The following is a 21981-nucleotide window of genomic DNA, read 5'->3' as shown; positions in this document are numbered from 1 at the left end:
CAGTATATCTGTGAAAATAAAATTTCATAGGGTGACAACTGGGACAAAAATGTCTAAAAAGGCTTTTTAGGGAGTGATAAAAATATAGACAGAGAAACTGCTCTAGGGGCTCTTCCCACTCCTAGCCAAGGGGAAGCTACATGATACAATCTAGAACTATTTGGAATTTAATTAATAGTATACTGAAGAAAAGACTGAAAATTGTGGCAGTTCATTCATTACAGTAATGGCCTCCAGGCCAAAACACGAACAAGGCCATTACAGTAATGGCCTCCAGGCCAAAACATGAACTGGTTCTCCCTCTGCTCCCAATACTCCCTTAGTTGCCTGAGACCAAACTTGCTCTCTTCTTCTCTGTGCCACCTGCCTTTAGCCCTGACTCTTGGAGAGTGAGAAGTGAAGAAGAGCCAACCCTTTGTCCTGTTAAATTCTAGGCTTTGTGGGAGGGGAAGAAGAGAGGGGAGCCCAGCAAGCCCAGTGGCCTACAGAAGGAAGGTAAGTGGGAAGGGCAGAGTTCTTTGTTACTATGATTCACCCTTAACTCTACCAAGCACTTAGAGCTCAATTTTTATTAGAATCACAGTCCCCAAGTTCCTCACCACCCCCTATTTTCTCATAGACATCACCTGGGCATTTGAGGGGACCCTGGACACAGTATCCACCCTGAGTCCTTCCTAGGAGGCCAAAACTGCTTGTGACCTTGTCTACCTGTCCTGGGTACTACACAGACCCAAAGAAGACCACGACCTAGTTCACAGTGGAAGAACCTCTGCTTCCACTGAAGACCACCTCAGTAGATCTCAATTCATGGCCACAGACATGGAGCTGTCGCTGTCTTGCTCGGAATGGAGCTTTGTTTCTATTTTAAAAATCCTGTTCCCCAAGCAATAAATATTCTTCCTTTATCCCTTATAGAGTCTACAGGAGGGGAGAGGTGGCCATTACAAGGATGTCATTGTCATTAAGACTGTCCCAGTGATTAGGATCCTAGTAGTGTGGGGATTAGAGATAGTGAAGGTTTCATGGAGAAAAAGGTCCAGAGAAGTACCCCCTAAAACAGGGAGGTGGATCTCTGGCAGTGTGAGGGCCCTGTTTCTCAGTGGGCAACATCACTGAGAGGACACCACCTTTAGTCACATGACAACACTTTGGCTACCCAGCTCCTAGTGCTTTCCTCTAGCCCAACTCCTGCCACTGGGTGATTTCACTGTTTACATGGATAACCCAACCAATACCCTGGCCCACTGGGCCACTGACCCCTCATCTGTAGGAACCGTCATCTTCTCTTCCCTTCAACCACCTACTCTTTGGAATTCTCTCTGCTCTGTCTTCTTAAATACAATCATCCCACAGTCTATCTGACTACTCTCCCAGTTCACTCTTCCAGTTCTCTCAATACCCCTTCCCAGATACCTGGAACACTGCCAGACATATAGCAAGTACTCCTATTCACTTCATGTTCTGCCTCAAATCATGGACTTCACTGAGACTCCTATCCATGGATCACCAATCTGTCATATACTCATGTCATCCTTCCTCCCCAAGCCTGCTTGGGCCTCATGGTCACCTCTTCCACCACTCTGTGTACCTACTATATGTCAGGCACTATGCACACAGTAGTGAAGATACAGACTCATCCACTCACTGCTCTGGGTCCTGTGTTTATTCCAGACCCAAACAGTAGAACACGAACCTTGGAATAAACCACTTGTCTTCTTGGTTCCCTACACCAAATTACTGAGTACCTTGCCATGTTCCCCCAAAAATCAGGAGCTCCATGCTCTGTTGGGGCCTGCCACTGTTCTACATGCTTCCATACTCCCCATCTGAGTCCTGTCTAGGCAGTCCCTTCTTCCAGGCCTTCTGGCAACCCATCCCCTCTCAACTCCTCACAGAATGGGCTATAGGAATCAACATTCAACTTCGCCCTCTCCATTGGTTCCTGCCTTGCTCAAGTCTTTCTCTCCTTCCCCAAGAAAATGTTCCCTGTTTTCATAGTCCCCTTTAGCTACCTCCCTTTCTCTCCTTCCAGTCTCATCCAAATTTCTCAAAAGGAGATTCTATACTTAATGTCCACTTTCTTCTACCTATGCTTTCTGCTTCAGACTTGCCCATCCCATGCTTCTTCTTCACAGTGTTTTCCTTCTGTGACTACAATGCCCATGACTCTATCCACTGAAATCCTACCTGCTGTGCAGGCTAGATGTGGGGCCCAATATATCCCAGAAAGGTGTGATAATCTCGCCCCTGGGAATCCAACAAAATTGCCTCAAACTAATCATAGATTGAGGTGGAAACGTTCCTAATTTATCCATTTTTTAATGTGATACCAAAATGTGACAGCCCACCACAAAAAGCAATAAACTCAGAAAATGGCAAATAGATTTAATGCAGAGTGTCAACTTCAATTGATTGATAGTGGCTGCCTAGAGTGCTCCGTTGGGTAGGTTTCTGAAGATGCACCCTGGCTTGAAGAGAAAGGCTGCGGGGATTAACACAAGTGTGTATCTGAAAACATAAGTCAAAGAAAATAAAAGAGTCGATTGATACCCAGCAAACAGGAAAGAGTAAAATGTCAGAAGCAATGTCTTTGCACTCTTTCTGCATCATTCTCCAGCCTAGGCCTTTCTAGGCTCCCCAGCTCCCCGTCCCAGCCCCATGACCCCCTACTGTCCCCACCGAAACCAAGGTGGATACCTGAAATTTCACTTGTAGGAGAAACCACGGGCACCAGAGCCGGCACCAGTGCTGGCACCAGCTCCATTGAGGCCAGCGAAGAGCCCAAATGTGAGAGTGGCAGTCAGACTAGCACTGGCACTGAAGCCACTGCTGGCACTGGCACTGGCACTAGTACTGGTGCTGGCACCAGCACTGGCACCACCACTGTCTTGGGCTTTGGCTTTAGCTTCAGCTCCTGCCTGGATCCGGGCTTTGGCCCAGGGTCCGATATCAGCTTCGTCCCAGTTGCAGGGCCCGGCAGCATTCTCTGAGCCGAGCCCAATGCCCATTTGAGCTCTAATCTCGGCCCTTGCCTTGGCTTCAGCTGCAGCTTCAGCTGCAGCCTTCAAATCTGCTTCCATTGCCTCTCGGTATTGAGCTGCCCATTCCTTGGGATCCTTCTTTTGTACCTGAAACAGATAACCATCAGAAGAATCATAACCAGAGAATTAAGCACCTACTGTTTGCTAGGCACCATGCTACATGCTGTAGATAACAGTAATAATACAGTAACTACTACTAGTAATTATGCACCTAATTTTCCATCCCTGCTCTGACACTTACTAGCTCTATGATCTTGGAAATTTCACCTACCAACCTCTCTGGGCCTCAGTTTTCTTATCTTTAATAGGGCAATGACATATTAATTGTAAGGATTAAATTATTCAGATAAAGTGCCTGGCACAGTGTTTGGCAATTAACAGAGGCTTCAGATTGTTCGGATATGAACTGCAGGCTGCTCTGCACACAGCCTACCCCAGCCAGGGCCACCCCATGCCCTTGATATGCCAAGATCAGGCAGCTCTCCAATTACCTTGCAGGCAAACTTGAGGACTTTCATCTTGCTGGTCTCATAGTATGAGCGCAGGCCCCAGAAGAACTCATACTCAGGGGGATTGCTATTGGGGACTCTGGCATAGTCCAGGTACCTTGAAAAGAGAAGTTCAAAGCCTTTATTTCTAATACCACCCATCTATGGACTGGACAGGCTCTAGATGGCAAACTCACCCACTAAAAACTACAGTTTTTCTTCCAATATTGAGCCCTATTGGTCCTGCTCAGAAGCCATGTAGAAGAGCAGGGGGGATATGTGTAGGGCATTTGTTCATAGGGAAACCCCAAGTTTTGTGCCACTCATCACAATGACCCCAGATTACTGTTGAATGTGTTGTAAACAGAGGAGCCATTCTTCAGGCCCCCTGCTCTGAGCACACCCACCACACCTAAAAGGGTATGAGCTGCAGCCTGGCCAAGCCCTAGAAAGGTCCACTATAGAAAATGATTAGAAAACCTATAAAGGAAGAAACAGTCAGCCAAGAGCAGCATAATCCATGCATACTCCTGAATTCCTGGGCCTTTGTGTGCAGTGTGTGCGTTTCTGTGTGCACATGCACGTGCCTGTTCCTGTGTCTTCCAAGAACCAAGGATAGGGTGGGTTCTGGTCAAAATGTCAAAAGGGCTGGGCTTCAGGCCCAAATGGGCCCTTTACCAGCTGTAGGCCATACTCAGATTTTCCCTCTTGGAGCCGTAGGTCCCTCAACTGTAAAATAAGGATGGAATGACAGCACCTATTCTGCAGGGTAGTTATGAAAATGAAATGAGATCTACAAGTCAAGTTCTTAGCACAGTATCTGGTTGCTTGAGGCTATCATTCTATGGCATTGCTTTATGGAAATTAATGTTTATGAAGGACTGGCTAGCAGAGTAAAAAGAACCATGGCTTTGGAGCCAAATTTTAAACACAACTCTTCCATTTGCTACCTGCGTAAGCCTAAGCAAATGAGTTCACTTCTCTGAGCCTCAGTTTTTACACATATGCACAATGCTGGTGATGATAATCCCTCCTTGTAGAGTTATTCTGAAGACAAATGTGAGAGCAGATGTAATAGAGCAGGAAAGATGTGCTGCTCTTGGAATAACTGCCCCAGGAATAACTTACCACCTATACACATGCACATGTGCACACACAAAGATGCACATGCACACACACATGCACTAACCATGGCTTTATCACTCAGTTCTGAAAACAGGCCAAATGCACGGAACACACCAACAACAGACAAAGATACTAACTTCTGCTTCACAAACTCATCAGTAACAAGCTTCTTCACATCCCCAAAGAGTGAGTGATGTATCCTGAGAGCACAGAAAGAAAAACAAATAAACAAATCATGTAACCCTAACAATATTTGTACCCCCATAATATGAAACAATAAAAAAAAAAAAACAATCAGGGCTGAGGCATTTCCCAGGTGGAAGAGAGGTTTTCAGCACAAGAGGGAAGCTCCATAGAAGCCCAAGAGAGAGTGAAATAGGGAGCAGAGAGTTCAAGACCATTTCCCCATCCACCCAGGTCAGAACCCTGGGCCCTTTCCACCAGACCACCAGGCTGATGCAATCCTGGGACTGTCCTCTCTTGCCAAAGGACAACATGGACAGCAAGTGCTGAGAGAGCCCAATCATACCCAGGGCGCAGCCCCAACTTGCGTAGCACTTCCCAGATGACAGCTGCAAGGGGAGGCAAGAGGAGAGAGGGACAAAAAATGAACACTCGGAATCCAGACCATAGCCACCCATTCAGCTGCACACCAAGCCACTCACCCTCACTGGATCTATTTCCATTCATGAAGATGATGCTAAGAAGCACCATGAGTAGACCCAGCTTGGGTGACTCCTTAGTCCTAAGGGAATAATAAGACAGAGAGGATTATGCCCAGCAGCCATCTACAAAAGACACACCAGCTAGCTCACTAGGCTAGCCTCTCCCAGATTCCTCAGATACGAGAGAATTCTGCTGAGTCTATGCTTCAGGCTCCATGTGACCCTGGGCAAGGCACACAGACTCATGAGCCTCAGTCTCCTATTCCGCAAAATGAGAAAATCACATCTTCCCCTTCCCAGGCTGCCAAGAAGATGGAAGGATGCCTGTCAACCTGGTACAAACCAGGCACCCAGTCAACGTGAGTCCCTTCTTTCTCTCCCAGACCCCTCAGCCCCAAAAGAATTCTAGGCTGGGCCCTACTGATATTCCTGCCCTTAATGTATCCTGGCCCACCAACACCACGGAGCTCTCCTTGAGAACCACTCAACCAAGGCCTGGCCAGGGACTCAGTAGGCAGAGACAAGCAACAATAGGCCTGCTTTCCTGGGAAGCTTCTGGAGAGACAGGAAACCTGACAGCAGGAATGCCCCACCCCAGTCTCTTACAGCCTTCAATCAATCATAACAGGCACCACTACTGAGCGAGCGCAGGGCTCCAACTATGGCTGGGGGCTGGGACAGGGTCAGGGCCCTGTCTTTCCTGACCCTCTAAGAGGATACAGGGAGAGAGGACAGGGAAGGGCTAGAACCATGAACGAAAGCAGAAGCCCCCCTCCCACCCCAGCCCTTTTCCAGCTTACGTTCCCAGTATGCCTGCATCAGTGGGCTCTAAGGTGCTGAGAAGAATGTACAAGTGGTCATTCTTATCAATTTCCTTCAATTGAATCCCAAATACCTGCGGATGGGGAGAAGAGCTTGTGAGTTCACAAAATTCAGCTTCCCAGGCATGCCGCAGCTTCCCGTGTACCTAGGGGTTTCGTGCATGTGAGATATCAGTGAGATAACGCACATAAAGCACGTAAGTAAGTACTGGTACCCAGTAAACACAGCTAATGTACTACTGTCATCAATGTCATCTCTAGATTAGTGGGAATCTAGAGAGACAGATAATAGGGAATTGAAGGGACAGGTGAGCACCTGAAATACATGACAGGACGTGTCTGGCTGCAGACAGAAGCCAGGACAAGGTTGGGTACCTTGGGTCCTAGCTATGCTTTCATTACTGACTTGCTGCATAACCCATGGCTAGTCTGTGCATCTCCCTAGGCCACTATCTGCCCATCAGCACAGTGATGGGCTATATTAGCAGATATCTGTCGTTCCCCCTTGAAGGGACATGTACACCTTTGTTGGATTCAAGTCTTCCCCATTGCACCCATCCCCCAGGGCTGCCCCTTCACCTTCTCCAAGGAATAGCCTGCTCGTTCAATGATCTCAGGGTATACATCAGTGTATTCTTTGATGATGTCCTTCAGCATGTCTGCAAGAGGAGAATGTTGCAAGGACCTGGGCTGAAGAGACACCAGGTGGCCCCCACGCCCAAACTATAGACCCTTTTCCTAACATGTCATGGGTACCATAACCAGGCTTTGAGCTTATCAACAGAGATGCTAGCAGAATTTTAGGAGGACAGAGATAGGAGCCTAAGAGCAAGCGATGCCCCCAGCACATTCGCAAGAAGGCAATGGAGGGCAGAGTTCGGGACAGAGAGAGGGTTAGTAGGGACTCTACCTGAGCGCTTGATGGGAATCTTTGTCTGGTCTTTGGCCAATAGGTACTTCACCAAATCATTTGCCTAAGAGAATAGGAAAAGATGAAAAGATTAAAATTGGTTTGTGGAAAACTTGAAAGGATAGCAGAGAAGAGAGCAGGCAAGGCAGTAGAAAAGGCAAAATGAGGACAGAGTTCTTACCCTCCCTTGCAAAAGGGCCACATCCCGAGGTGGTGGTGCTTCAGGCTCTTGGGATGACTGGAGCTTGGCAGCTCTACGGCGAGCCTTGCCCCTACGGGCTTTAGGCGACCTCAGGGAGAGTAAGGCCCTCCTTGCCCAAGCAGCCAACCGAGTCCTTGATGCCCTGCGGGCCCAAAGGGCTATGGGACCCCTTGAAGCTCTGCGGGCCATTGAGGCCATTAAGGCCTTTGAGATCCTTCGGCCACCTGTAGTTCCAGAATCCTGACTCTGATCACTGCTGCCATCCTCTTCCCCATCCAGATGCTTCACCTGTATCAATAGAGAGCAAGCTCAACATCACTAGATGATGCAAGTGGTCCTTTTTCCTCACCCTATCTCTTCCATGAAGTACTCCCTAATCCCACCCCTGCGGTAACAGCCTAATTCACTAGACATTGACTATGCTAGCTTTGTTTCCCACTGACTTCTAGATAGGATTTTCGTCTCCCCAGCAGGCCAGGAGCAACCCAAGGGTGGGGCCTGAGGCTTCTCCTCTTTCTCTGTCCACCATTGGCTCTGCATGAGACACCCTGGACAAGCCATTTCACCTCTCTAGGACTCAACTTCCTTCTCTATAAAATTGGGTCCATAAGAATTACTTTCAAGATTTAACCAGAAAATCTGCCCAAGGCCTATCACATAGTAGCTACTATGTAAATATTAACCACATTACATTCAGACTACAGCTATGTGCATTCCTGTCTCATCTCCCTACCAGTTTGTGAGCTCTCTGAACACAGGAATTACATATTTCTCTCAGTGCTCCCCACATCCTTGAGGAGCACACAGATCTTTCTAAATGTTTGTAAAACAAATGAACCAAATGAAAGGAGAGTAGTAGAAAAGCAAGGGTGCTGACTACAGAGGTCTTACCTTTTGGGCTTTCTTAGCCTTGACCTTGGGCCGAGTATCCTGATTCACCTGAGCCTGGGCAGCTGCACCCTCAGGTTCAGGTTCATCTGCCAGAGCCTTAGAGGCAGCAGCCTCAGTCTCCGTGGCCTTTGTATTGACCTTCGTATCAGCCACACAGCTGACCTTTTTGGTCTCAGTGGCAGGCGTTGTCACAGCCTGCAGGTCAGCATTTGGCTTATTGGTGTCAGCTATTGGACTCTTCTTTTCTGCTGTAGGAACCTGGGTATCAATCAGCTGAGTGGTAGCTGAGGCCTGGGTGGCAGCTGCCTCTTGAGCCTCTGGAGTCTTTGAGACTTCTGTGGCCTTTGAGACCCCTGCAGCTTTTGAGATTTTCACATCCTCTGAGACTTCTGGTGCCTTTGAGGTCTTCAGTGTTTCTGAGACCTCCAAATTCTGGGTCACTGTCAATAGGGTCTGCATCGTGGACCCACTGTCCCTTTCTGAAGCTTCAGCCTGGAATAGGAAGCAGAGAAGCTCACGAACCTTCTCCCCACCCTCAAGTAGGCAAATGGCTCCAAAATTCCAAGGACACACTTCTCTGACCTGTACTGACTTCTACCTGCAGTGTTCTGACCACCTCAACCCAACAAGGCCTCCCCTTCCTCTGAGCAAGAACTGATGGCAGAAGACGGACCCGCCCACCCTCTCTCCCTTCCTTCACTGGGGGGCACCCAGGCAGGAAAGTGGGTGGAGGAGGACAAGGATGCAAGGAGAAGTACCAAGGGATCTGGGACAGCAACAAAGGCTTCAGAGGAAAAGCAGCTGGGAAGAAGACAGAAGAAGGCCTTACCTGGAAGCGAGTTACACCCGCACCACTCTCACTTGTGTCAGACATGTCTCAAGTTGGCCTGGCAAGAGCTGTGCCTGAAGAGGAGAAGTCCTGGGTCAAGCGGAGAGTCCACTGAACTTCCTCTTCGCTGTTCTGCCTAGAGGCTGATCGTCACTTTCCCTAGGGCCCCAATCCCAAACCCCTCCCCCACCCCCAACGACTGTTCTCAGATACAGAAATCCAAAGCGTCTAGGTCTCAATTCTCTGCAGCCCCACCCTCCCCTTCTCCAGGAAGATGTGCCAGCGCGGCAGCTCTGAGGACCCCGCCCCTTTTCCCAGTGCAACCCACCTCCAGCCGGAGGTCAATAGAGCGCATGCGCGCCCGCTGGGGGGGGCGGGCATCTCGGCCACGCCCGCTTTCCCAGCACAAGCCCTTTCTTTGATGTCCACCCTGCACATGCGCATTCAGTAGCTAGCCCGTCTCCGTGCCGGCCCTTCTCAACACGCCCCATTCTAGCGATACATATTGCGCTTGCGCAATGATCCTGGTCTCAGTCCAGCACCCTGCCACAACACAGGCCCCTCTCCAGGTCCGCAGTGCTATTTGGTCCCGCCCCCTTCCCAACAAGCCTCCTTCCCAAATTGTCGCAGTGTCTGGTGGTCCCAGCTCCTCCCCTACTTACACCCACCCCACCAAGTCCACAGTATCTCCCGGTCCCGCCCTTTTTCCTAACACGCCCCCCTCCAAACAGGGGTAAAGCGCATCTTGGTTCCGCCCCTTCCCTATTAACACCCCTCCTCAAATCAATATTGAGCTAGTGATTCCATCTTGGGCCCAGCCAAACCGGGTCCAGTCCCCTCCCTTCTCAGCCAGATGGATCCGGTACAATCCGGTCCTTATGGCAGGTTTCCTCCAGATAGGAGAGAGTGGGGCCGACCCCTAGCGGGCTTCTCATCCAAAACTGGGCCCGCTCTCACCTCCTCCTGCCACAATTTTTAAATGCGTCCACTCTTTCCAAGCCCCTCCGAAACTCAGAAACTGCCCTCCTCTCTCTAGGCCGGAAGTGGTCCCGCCCCTTTCCGCCTCCCTAGGGGGCCTCGGTCCCAGCCTGTCTGCCCCTCCCCCACTCCTGGCTCCTCATTCCTTATACCCCTCCTCCGTATTCCCTCTGCCTCGCTCCCTACTCCCTCCCCCTTCGCATTTCCTATTTACCCCACAGAATTCCCTATTCCCATTCTTTACATCCCCCTCCATGTTACCTATGCACGCCCTGCCCTCTTGTATTCCATATCCCCTCTCTGCATTCCCTAGTCTCTCCTCTGGATCTCCACTCCCCCTCAGTATTCCCTTCCCCCTTCGTATTCCCCGTCCCCCACCTAACCTGCCTGGTTCCCCGTTTTTTCTCCCCTCCTCCTCTGCTAGTTTCTGCTCCCCAGTCCGTACAGCCTACTACTTTCTCAGTCGTTCTCATTGCTACGCCCCACTCCAGGTCACTTCTGCTCCAGCTGCAGTGGTGGGGTAAGAATTGCCCACCTGCCTGGCTGAGGGTTCCAGGGGGCTGGAACTACTGTCTGGCCTCCAGGAATCCCCAATCTCAACACCCTCACCTTGTCCTCGAGCAAGTCCGGGATGTGCCTGCTCTCTCAGTCCCTCTCGAAGTCTCAGCCTCCTGGACTGGAGCTGCAGACAGCCTATCCCAGCCCAGCCCCTTTCCGCAGCCCCCTGCCACCCCCCCTCGCCTTCCTCGGGGGGTGGGGCAATGGGGCCCTGCTCAGGGCTGTCTGACGCCAAAGCCCATGTTTATGCCACTGTACCAGGCTTGGTCTGAAGCCTTTCCACCCCAAACCCAAACCACCCCCTGAAAGCGATTCATTCATTGAATGTATTTATTTTTATATCTTCATTTTTTCTTATTACAAAGGTAAGGTGTTGTTGTGAAAATTCAAATAATGCAGAAATATGTAATATACCAATGAAAGGCCCTCTTATCCTACAGAACTAACCGCTATTAACATTCTGATGTACATTCCTCCAGATTTTTTCTATTCACGTACTAATTATTTGGGTTTTCTCTCCACAGATGGTACCTATACCTACTGTTTTGTGACCTGTTTTTTTTTTTGAGTTATCTTTTAAACATCTTTCTGTTAGTGCACAGTTTTCTTAATAGCTGCATGATCTTATCTTGTATAGATATGCCATGATATATTTAACCAGTCCAGTATAGGGTAGATGTTTAGATTATTTCCTTTTTTTTTTTTTTTTACTATTACAAGCAATGCTGCAAAGAACATCCTGGTATCTGTATTAGGCATTTTTTTATTTATAGTATTTTTTCTTAACTCAGATGCTACAGAAAAGTCTTCCATTTGATACAAAATTTGTCAGCTTACTCCCAAAAAGTACATGGAATAACATTCCCCAGCAATGTGTCTCACATATTTATGTGTCACATATTACAAATATTTTTTCATGTTAGGATACTTTTTGCCATGCAAAAGGGTTTAATTATTATGTACTCAAATATATCAGTTTTTTTTCTTTACTACTACTAAATTCTGCTTCTTGTTTAGAATTGTTTTCCACACTACTACATTATAACAATCTCCATTTTTTCCCAAGCACTTTTATGGCTTTATTATTTACATTTAAATGATCATTCCAAAATTTGTTTTCTATGAGAATTCAGCTTGATTATTCTGCAAAATTATAGTCTCTTACTCCTACACCATGTGCAAACTAATCCATCTTTTCCCTCACTGGTGTGAAATGGCATGTTGATCACATAATAAACTCACATAAGGAATTGTGTCTATTCAAGAGAACAAAATAAAACGTAAAAATAATGGAAAGTAGACAAACTCATCATCAATTACAGAGTATATGAATGCAGACCTGGAAAATCCAAGAGTATCAACTAAAAAGTTAATAGAAACTGTAATAAAATCAGCACAGTGGGAGTTGCTGGTTGTGGGGTTGCGGGAGATGGTCTGACTGAAGGGCTCCAGGCGGCGTGTGCTGCTGTTTCTGCTGTCGCCGCCGAGGCCTAGGTCCGCTCCTGGTCATGAGAGGAGACAGAGCCCTGAAGCAAAGAAATCTGGATCAGAGAAAAAACATTTAAAAGCCATGCAAGGCAATCGTAGCCAGCTACACAGTCCCCCAGTACCCAGAAGCAGTGAGGATGCCTCGGCCTCCCAGTGTGTCCATACAAGATTGACAGGAGAAGGTTCTTGTCTTCATTCTGGAGATGTTCATATCCAGATAAACTCTACACCTAAAGAATGTGCTGAAAATCCAAGCTCCAGAAATATAAGGTCAGGTGTCCATAGCTGTACCCATGGATGTGTACATAGTCACTTACGGAGTCAGTGAAGGAAGGACTCCTATAGTGTCCTTCCTCCTATAGTGAAGGAAGGCAGCCTGATGATACTGCCACGGAGTCTGGAGAACATGGTAGTAGCTCCTTCTCAGAATTCCGCTATCTCTTCAAGTGGTTGCAAAAAAGTCTTCCATATATTTTGATTCTGGGTGTCAAACTTGTTATGCAGCATATAACAGGAATTTCTCTTGGAATTGGGCTGCTAACAACTTTTATGTATGCAAACAAAAGCATTTGTAAATCAGGTTTTTCTAAGAGAAAGGTCCTCAAAGATTCAGTGTGCTCGGTTACTGGTATTCTTATCAGCATCTTCTGTTCCTTTATATTATTCCTTTCGTTCTCAGTCACTTTATTACAGCTTAATTTTTTTAAGTCCTACTTTGGACTATTTGAACTTCTGGGAAGTACTTTGGATTGTTGGAATTACAGACTTCATTCTGAAATTCCTCTTCATGGGCTTAAAATGCCTTATTTTATTGGTGCCTTCCTTCATCATGCCTTTTAAATCCAAGGGTTACTGGTATATGCTTTTAGAAGAATTATGTCAATATTACCGAACTTTTGTTCCTATACCAGTTTGGTTTCGTTACCTCATAAGCTATGGGGAGTTTGGTAATGTAACTAGATGGAGTCTTGGGATATTGCTGGCTTTACTCTACCTCATACTAAAACTTTTGGACTTTTTTTGACATCTGAGAACTTTCAGACAGGTTTTACAAGTATTTTTTACACGACCAAGTTATGGAGTAGCTGCCAGCAAGAGACAGTGTTCAGATGTGGATGATATTTGTTCGATATGTCAAGCTGAATTTCAGAAGCCAATTCTTCTGATCTGTCAGCATATATTTTGTGACGAGTGCATTACCTTATGGTTTAACAGAGTGAAAACATGTCCACTCTGCAGAACTGTAATTTCAGACCATATAAACAAATGGAAAGATGGAGCCACTTCATCACACCTTCAAATATATTAAATGTATAAACTATTAAGGCCACAAAACACTAATTTCAGTTGGTTACAGTGACTACTGATAAAGGCATTAGTGTGAATTTTCAGGGCTTGAAGAAAAATGTTACCAAACGGTTTTGGCATATAGTTAAGACTTCAGTGTGTAGTCCATTTCATCAAAAGATAAAATGAGAAAACTCTGTTTTCAAATGTATGTAATGTTGAACCTAATGTATATGCAACATTTATTCTATCCTAATTATTTGACAGGTAATTGCAGTGTTAAATTGTGTTTTCTTGTTGATGCTACCAAAAACAGCAATTTGAAACTAGAACTCATGGTTTTAGAGAACTCAGGTATTCTTTCCTTACATTGTTTTCAGAATAAAGAATATTTTTCATAATATTTTAAGATACATAGTATCTGAAAGTAGAATTTTATTTAGCATTTTTATAATTCCCATTCTAAAAATTCTTGAAATTTTCATAATTTGTATTTTTAAATGAAAATTCTAAATGTTATATTTTACCTGTAACAATCAGATTTTCTAAGATTTACTGAGGATGATATATTTTAATATTATATTATTCTCTGTAGTATTAGTGATCATTGAGAATAAATGATTTAAATTCATTTTGTTTGTGGACCTCATTCACACATGCTTCCTGCTTCAGCTTTATTGTTCATGTTCTTGCTTTTTGTACACTGCCATGTGGTATCTTGAAGCAACTATTAAAATAACTCACATGAATTAAAAAAATAAAAAATAAAAATAAATAAAATAAAATCAGCACAGTGATCAGTTGCAGAAATAAAATGCAATACTTTTCCTACATCCAAATGTAATTCACATGGTCACAAGGCTTCTGCTTTATGAGGTCACTTTTTCCATTACTATGCAAATAAAGTACCATGAACCCCATGTTCTATGGATAATCCAACACACACACATTTCCCACATATTCAAGGTGGGCTTCTGTTCTCCTGTCTCCTTTCTTTCTCTGAATTATTGCTTCCTCCATGTTTGTGATATATGTTCACCACCTTCTTGCTGCCTAGGTTTTTTCTTCTATCCACACTAGACATAGCCCCTCTTTTTCTTCAAATTCTGGTGCTCCAAATCCCATCACCTCCAAATGATAGACTTTGGTCTTAATCCTGAAAGCATTGAGGGGTTATCAAAGGATTCCAAGCATGGATACAACATAGATTTGTATTTTAGAAAGAACATCCTAACTTCTATATGGAGTACAGATTAGATGTCTTCTTGGAAACAGCAAGAGTAGTTATGACTTTTGTAGTCATCCTTGGAAGCAGTGATTGTGCTTGGGCCTAGAGTTGTAGCAAGCAGGGAGAAGTGATTGAATTCAGGATATAGTAAAGGAATAAAAAGCAGTAGTACTTGATAAGTAATTGGATTGTGGAGAGAGGGGTGAGGAAGGAAGTGTCAAAGGGAATTCTTGGAGATCTGATTTGAGAGATTGTGTGGATCTCCCTTTCACTGAGATATGGAATACTGAAGGAGGAGTGGGACTGAGGAGAAATGAACATTGATTTTGAGACACCTGTGGGACATCCAGGTGAAAATGTGCCATAGGCAGTTAAATATACATGTCTGAAACTCAGGAAAGAAGTCTGGGCTGAGGTTACAGATTTAGGAGTCATCAGTATATAAATGGTCCTTTAATTCATGAGAAAGGGCAAGAGCACCCAGGAAGAATGTGTGCAGCTAGATAGAAGAGATGTGGGCTAGGAGAAGAGCCCTGGAAACCAGCAGCATCTATGGTATAGGTGGAGAAAAAAGGAGCGCATGAAAGAGAATGATGAGTGACCAAAGAGATAGGGAGAAACATTAGAGAAAGGAGTTTCACAAAACTAATGAGAGCTAATGTTTTGAAAGGAGAGAGGGGTCAACAGTGTTGAATGCTGACAAGAGGTCAAGAAAAGTAAGACCTTGACAAGATGTCTAGGTATTCTGATGACTGGGTGGTGGTCTCTGGTGACCTTAGAAGGAATAGTTTTAGTGCAGACATTTGTGGCATAGATTGCTAATTGCTTACCCTGATAGCCATTCTCCTCTTCTTCCTTAGTAATAGGACATCTGATTTTTAGCTAGATATGTAGCCTCCTAGAATAAAGGCCATGAGGACTAGGGTCACACTGTAAGGATAGTGGAGCAGTAAACTAAAAATAACCTGGATTCCTAACAATTTCATGGAGCCACAATGTACCACCTACCTCTAGATTTCTTTTAGGTGAGACCAAGAAATTTATGTCTTATTTAAGCCATTGTTATTTCAGACTCTATCCTAAGCAGCACTTTCCTCATTGCAGTGAATTGAGATGTGAATGGAAGGTGGAGTATTCATAACAATGAGTATCGACTGCTTTCTCAAGAAATGCCTAAGCCCAATTTTAAAGCTCACCAAAATCTAGCCATGATTAGTTTTCCAGCCCTTTTCCTGCTGTTTTTCTGAGCACTAGATCTAGTTGCCTATATTCCACCTAAACAGAACACTTTACTATTACCAGATGTGCCCTGCCTTCTCCTGCCTAGGAGCCTTTGTTCATGCAATTTCGGACCCATAGAGCACCCTCTGTTAAATCTACCCATCTCATATGTCTACATTCTGTTACAACTTTCAACATTTTAAGTTTCACAATGTTTGAGGTGTCAGTTGTTGTCTTTGGTATCCTGGGGTAACTTAAAGGAATATAGAGTCAGAAACTTAGGAGATATTATTGGATTCAAGTAAATCAGGCAAAATCTCAGTCCATCAGGGAGGCATTCCCAAAGATTTTCAAACCCAAACTTCCCTGGTCTCCTCCCAATTTTACCACCTTTATAACACAATACCACAAGCACCCTTATCTTAGGACCTGGGGATCAGGGATTAGGGCACAGGAGGCAACCTTACCAGAAAAGACAAATTAGTTAACAATCTTCACCCTTTGACTAGAGAGACTTCCTCCCACCTTCTCCTTATGAACTCTTGGAATCTTGATCTAAAGCATCCAACCATAAACTCTGAAGAACCTAGGTCACTGGATCTCAGACCCACTTCCAGCCTCCATAGATCAGTAAATACTTGAGATAATATAGATCCTACAAATTACCAAATGGGAATGATGAAAAGGTGAGTTATCACCAGGCAGCTCTGTTCAGGAGATAAGAACAGACAGGCTAAGAATTGCTTAGTGCAGAATGTCAGGATGAAGCTGTCTAATCCTCGAAGCATCCAAGACTCCAGACCCCTAAAGCTCAAATGGGAAGTCCAGAATATTCCTACCACTGATCCTATCTTAGCCCATTTCCTTTTCCCCAAACTATACAGAACAATTTTGGAAAATTCAGAGATAATGCTGGGAGAGAGTGGCAAAAGTTTTCTTCCAAGACTCCCCATCATTTCTTTAGTGATCTAAGTCATGCAGTACAGCATAGCCATCAACTTTGGACATCAGACTTTCTCGTTCTTCACATTTTCACAGCCATTCCTACCATCAAAAAAGGCATACTTAACTGTCCCTTCTCCTGTGCCCCATGACCCATGCCTGTTGGGCCTTTTCTGTCCCCTAGTATACTGGCAGCTCTCCTCCTTTCCAGTTCCAGTCTCCTAGGGCCTCTCTCTTGAGCTGCTGGTGAAATCTCATTTTTTCCCCTCTTACATGTAGGGCAATTTAATTCAATTTGTGTAACTTCTAAGCCCTGAGGGCTATCTTTCCACAACAAAATGACTACATTTTGTTAAACAAAAGACAATTTTCCCATGGATGAGGAAACCTCTTACCTACCTTTGACCTAACCCTCTTTCTCGCCTTCTTTTTGTATGTTGACTCCTTCCTCAGCACAAGTCTGTAAGGCATGATAGGGCCATTTACAAGAAAATGAGCCCAAACTACGCATTAGGCACCTCTACAGAGGAGGCCCTTGTTCTTGAGGAGCTTACATTTGTACTGGTGAAGAGGGTGTGAGCACTAGCCTGGTTTTACAAAAAGCAACAATGAGGGTGAGAGAGGTAACTTGCTGAAGTTAAAACAACTAACTAAGGGGAATGCCACTGAGAAGACTTGAACCTGGGTCAGTGGGATAACAAATACCAGAGCCTTAACCACTGCTCTATACTTTCTACAATGTTTTAAGCCCCAGAATATCCTTTCCAACCCTCCTGAAAAACATATTCTAGGTACATTACACTATGATTTTCATCTATGGAGGCAAGTCTAACTGGATATCCATAGACCCATTTACATATTTTCATAAAGTTTCATAGGATATATAATTATTTCATTATGAGATCAATGTAGAGTTTTTAACATTTGATTTTCATTAAATCCATGCATGTACATGGCAACCAATCAAATAGTACAGAAGAACGTATGATAAAAACTAATAGCCCCCTGCCTCAATCCTCTCTATCTCCATCCCTGTCCCTCAAAGCCACCTTTTCATAATTTTTGGTTTCAGTTCTACCAGTGATTCCCTTCACAACTCTAGATAATATGTGTATAATGTTTCTTGGTTTATAAAATTTAGACAATATCCTGTTGACTCCCCAAGATGGCAATGAGGATTTTGTTTATGTACCCTGCCTCACTTTTCCCCCCACTTCCCTGCAATGGTTAACATTGATATTTCTTTTTTGTTCTTGGCTAATTTTGTAACTTGAAAAAATATATATATTTAGGCCTCTATTTCTTATTCCATCCATTTTTGACAGATAATTCCAACTGCCCACTTTTGAGGACAAGGATATTAGGGCCACTACCCATCCCCCTGTTCATTTAATGTCCCACATTGTCAGTTTCATCTTTCCTTTTATATTGTTCAATTTATTAACATTTACATTATGTTCTGCAGCCACAATCAGGTCTTCTCTGCTTTGTTTCCCCAGGTTAACTCTAAAACCTGAAAACCAATAAACAGCATTCACATTATCATGGCTATGTAAATATTTTTCAAAATCTAGACAAGCAGTGAGCCAGGAATACACTTCCTTCTCTACAAGTCCAATGTCACAATCTTTGGGCCTCTCAAAGGAGGAGTATTTCTAATATCAAGGTCAATTGAAGTCTCTGTTATACTTCATTAGCTGCTTATAATCATGTTATATTTTATTTTGCATTGTATTTGGACTACGACTTTCTTGAATAATTACAAACACACACAATGCACACAAGTGGAGTTTCTAAGAGCCTTTCTTTTTTCCTTTCTCAGCCTTTCTTTTCTGAATTATATGCTTTTATTATATTCAGTCATTCCACGAATATGTATTGTCTACTATGTGCCAAGCACTGTTCTAGAAGCTGAGGATATAGCAGTGAAAAAGACACATAGCAATCCTTGCCCCCTATAGAGACGGTTCTAGTGAAGGAGAGAATAAAAATAATCGGATAAATCAGTAAAATATATAACAAGCCAAACTATGCAACAAGTGCTATAGAGAAAAATAAAGCAGCTAAAGGGATGGGAAATGCCCATGAGTGTGGGAGATAATTTCAGTTTACATTGGTCACAACAATGTATTGTATATTTCAAAATAGCTCGAAGAGAGGACTTGAAATGTTCCCAACACATAGAAATTATAAATACCCAACATGATAGATACCCTAAATACCACAACTTGATCATTATACAGTCTATGATGTAACAAAATATCTCATGTACCCCATAAATATGTACAAATATTATGTATCAGTACAAGAAATTTAAAAATAAATATATAGGTTGGTTAGGAAAAGACTCACTGAAAAGATAGCATGTGAGCAAAGACTTGCAAGAGGTGGGAGAGCTAGCCAAGTGGATACCTGGGGAGGGGGGAGGAACATTTCAAGCAGAAAGAATAGTCAATTGCAAAGGCCCTGGGGCAGAATCATGCCTGGCATTTTTTCCCCAAGCCTAGCATTTCTGAAAAACATAAAGGCCAGGGTCGTTACAGTGATGGAGAAAGGTAGGGAGGAAAGGAATAGGAAATGAGGTGAGGTAAGTAATAAAGGTTTGCCTCACCAACCCCTCTAACAGAGGGCCCCATATACCAGAGGAGGTTTTTGAACAGAAAGGGGAGAGGATCTTACTTGAGTTTCAGATGGATTTCTCCTCTGGCTTTTGTGAAATATACTGATTGGGGACAGAAGAAGGGATGACAAAGGCAGAAGCAGGAGCAACAGTGAGGAAGTCGCTGCAGTAATCGCTTGGGCTGCATTCACTGTTTCCTAGATTCACTGTTCTGGGTTCCTGTTTGGAAAGCCTTCAGCTGTAGGAAATAAACTAATATGTTTTGATACAGTTTTCTGCATTGTTTTTGTTCTCTCTGTCTACAACTGCTATTATTCAAATGTTGAACCTGCTGGATTGATCTATATCTCTTAAATTTTCTCTCACACTTTCTGTTCCCTTGTGTTTTTTGCCATACACTCCTGGAGATTTCCTCAATGCTATTTCCCAATCCTTGTGTTGACTTTTTTTTTTTTTTTTTTTTTTTAATTTCAGCAACTTACTTTCAATTTCTAAGGAGTCTCTTTTCTCTGATTGTTTTCGTTTTGTGGGCATCGAGTTCCTGTTTTATGCGTGTTATATCTTCTTGAATCTTGTTGAGAATATTATTTTTCCTCTAAAGTTCTCTTTTTTTTTTTTTTTTTTTGAGACAGAGTCTCACTTTGTTGTCCAGGCTAGAGTGAGTGCCGTGGCGTCAGCCTAGCTCACAGCAACCTCAAACTCCTGGGCTTGAGTGATCCTTCTGCCTCAGCCTCCCGAGTAGCTGGACTACAGGCATGCGCCACCATGCCCGGCTAATTTTTTTTATATATATATCAGTTGGCCAATTAATTTCTTTCTATTTATAGTAGAGACGGGGTCTCGCTCTTGCTCAGGCTGGTTTTAAACTCCTGACCTTGAGCAATCCGCCCGCCTCGGCCTCCCAAGAGCTAGGATTACAGGCGTGAGCCACAGCGCCCGGCCTAAAGTTCTCTTTTGTTTCCCAGATTCCCAAATTGCTCTGGGATGAGTTGTTCTGTTTGTTTATTTTAGTCTTTTGCTTTCATGCTGCAGGCTTCCTTAATTTGCCTGTGGATTCTTGGCTGTCCCTTCATATTTAAGAGAAAATGACTGAGTAGCTGATAATTGGGCTTACTTATATAGCAACAGCAGTATAAGCAGAGCTGTTCTCTAGCTAGGGCTATCCCTCATGAGGAAATCCCAACAGGAAACTTGGTCTGGACCTGGAGGAGGTGGCAACTTACAGGCTTTGGGTCCCTGAAATTTCAGAATGCAAAGGCTTTGTTGTGTCGTGCCAAATGCCATAGGACAAGTCTGAGTGTTCCTGGGGCAGTTGATAAAATGTTGACAGTGGCTTTGCCCTTGAAGGTAAGTGCTAGAGCTGTGTGTGCTCTATGTGAGTGGCAAGGAGAGGGATGCTGATGGCCCCTGTGCAGACCTTCAAGTACATTCCTTTTTCTCAGCCCACTCCCACCCCCACCCTCCACAGGACCTGCAGAAACTGAGTCTGGAGCACCTCAACTCAGCATCTCCCCACTCCCTCCTCTACCCAAGACTCCAGAGGAACAAGAAGCTATCCATGCTTTTGATCCTTGTCATGCTTCATCCTACCCTCATCCTAGCAGCTGTTTACTGAACACTTACCATGTTCCAAGCATTCCAAAAGTACAAATGCAATCTTCATAATGAGTTTATGAAGTAAGTACTATTATTATTCTCATTTTATAGATGAGGAAACTGAGGCTCAATATTACATAGTCAGTAAGTGGCAGAACTGAGATTCAAACCCAGAAGATCTGAGTCCAGAACCTGTATTTTGAACTACCACATTATATTCTTTCTCAGTTCTGCCCTAACCTGTCTTAGCCTTTTACTATTCTGGAGATCATAGGTCTGATGTCTGTAGGACCCTTAAATTGTTATTGGACCCTGACTAAGTCCCTCCTGTCTCTAGGTTAAAGTCAGCATCAGAGAGGATCAGGATTGAGGGCTTTCCTCTCTGACCCCTCTCTCATCTCACCTTTTTAAGATGCTCAATGCTAAGTGACCTTTCTCTGGCCCCAGTTACTGGGCTTCTGTGGATGTTTATAGGAAAGAAAAACCACACCCTGAGCCAACACAGCAAACAGACCTAGCACTCTGGTATGTTTAGTTTCCATTCATCTTACAGCTGGATGAGGGGAAAAGGGAGGAATGGAACTGGCCCTTCTCCAGGCAAGATGCCAGCCCCAGCTCTTGGACAATCCTGGCTTGTATGGGCCTCAATGCCACATTCAGAGCCTTCCCCACCCTTCAGGATGGTCCCTCCCTCTCAAGTGAAGGGATACCTGGAGGTTTAAAAGAGCAGAGATTTGGAGATCAGGCTCAGACTTTCTTGACATGAACAACAGACTCAGGCCAGAAGTGGCATCATGTCTGGATGGAGGTACCTCATCTGTGTCAGCACTTTGCTGACCATTCTCCTTGAACTGACATGCCAGGGTCCTCCTAGCCCTGCTTCATCAAACACAAAGGTCAGTTCTGGGATGAGGGAACAAAGCTTGGGGATTTGTGACAAAATTAGCTCCTTGGGGGGAATTGGGGAAGGTTATCCAGTCTGTTTCATCAGTCCTATGACTGAGAAGCTGGGGCCAGAGAAAAGACGTACTGTTTGCTGAGCACGTGTCAGGTGCTGTATCAGGGGTCTTAGAATTATTATTTCATTTAGT

At 44.5% G+C, this 21981-nt stretch overlaps 1 protein-coding gene, 1 non-coding gene and 1 pseudogene across 4 annotated transcripts; 1 reads left to right on the top strand and 2 right to left on the bottom strand.

The window, feature by feature from the left end:
* Positions 1-2370: 2370 nt before the first annotated feature.
* Positions 2371-10665, bottom strand: MAGED2 (MAGE family member D2). 3 transcript variants are annotated; one of them, XM_075999912.1, is made up of 13 exons: positions 10560-10665; positions 8973-9046; positions 8144-8635; positions 7232-7540; positions 7051-7114; positions 6720-6799; positions 6120-6214; positions 5320-5399; positions 5184-5226; positions 4792-4854; positions 3533-3647; positions 2698-3128; positions 2371-2508 (listed from the first exon to the last, which is right to left on the bottom strand). In XM_075999912.1, exons 2-12 carry the CDS (start codon positions 9015-9017, stop codon positions 2706-2708), a joined length of 1809 nt encoding a protein of 602 aa, XP_075856027.1. In that variant the 5' UTR covers positions 9018-9046; positions 10560-10665; the 3' UTR covers positions 2371-2508; positions 2698-2705. The 3 variants fall into 3 exon arrangements, with proteins under 3 accessions (XP_075856027.1, XP_075856028.1, XP_075856029.1); XM_075999913.1 differs by lacking the exon at positions 10560-10665 and adding an exon at positions 9930-10020; XM_075999914.1 differs by lacking the exon at positions 10560-10665 and adding an exon at positions 9301-9347.
* On the bottom strand, positions 3807-3935 carry LOC142868750 (small nucleolar RNA SNORA11). Its single transcript, XR_012917676.1, has one exon. It is a non-coding gene; the product is annotated as a small nucleolar RNA SNORA11 (small nucleolar RNA).
* A 1323-nt stretch (positions 10666-11988) lies between the features above and the next one.
* On the top strand, positions 11989-13829 carry LOC105862247 (E3 ubiquitin-protein ligase RNFT1-like; annotated as a pseudogene).
* The last annotated feature ends 8152 nt before the right edge of the window (positions 13830-21981 follow it).

The sequence above is a fragment of the Microcebus murinus genome, unplaced genomic scaffold (genome assembly GCF_040939455.1).
Source record: "Microcebus murinus isolate Inina unplaced genomic scaffold, M.murinus_Inina_mat1.0 scaf041_hap2_Mmur4.0, whole genome shotgun sequence".
NCBI classification, from domain to species: Eukaryota; Metazoa; Chordata; class Mammalia; order Primates; family Cheirogaleidae; genus Microcebus; species Microcebus murinus.
Note: the sequence above shows the minus strand (reverse complement) of the source record. Positions and strands in the feature narration are given on the sequence as shown.

What these genes read in the sequence shown, in the direction of transcription:
- MAGED2 (XM_075999912.1), bottom strand. Translation starts at nt 9,017, where the DNA reads ATGTCTGACACAAGTGAGAGTGGTGCGGGTGTAACTCGCTTCCAG. An exon ending in CAGGCTATTCCTTGGAGAAG is followed by an intron (nt 6,215 to 6,719) that starts GTGAAGGGGCAG and finishes CCCCATCCGCAG; the next exon opens with GTATTTGGGATTCAATTGAA. An exon ending in GATGAGTTTGTGAAGCAGAA is followed by an intron (nt 3,648 to 4,791) that starts GTTAGTATCTTT and finishes TCTCTTTTCAAG; the next exon opens with GTACCTGGACTATGCCAGAG.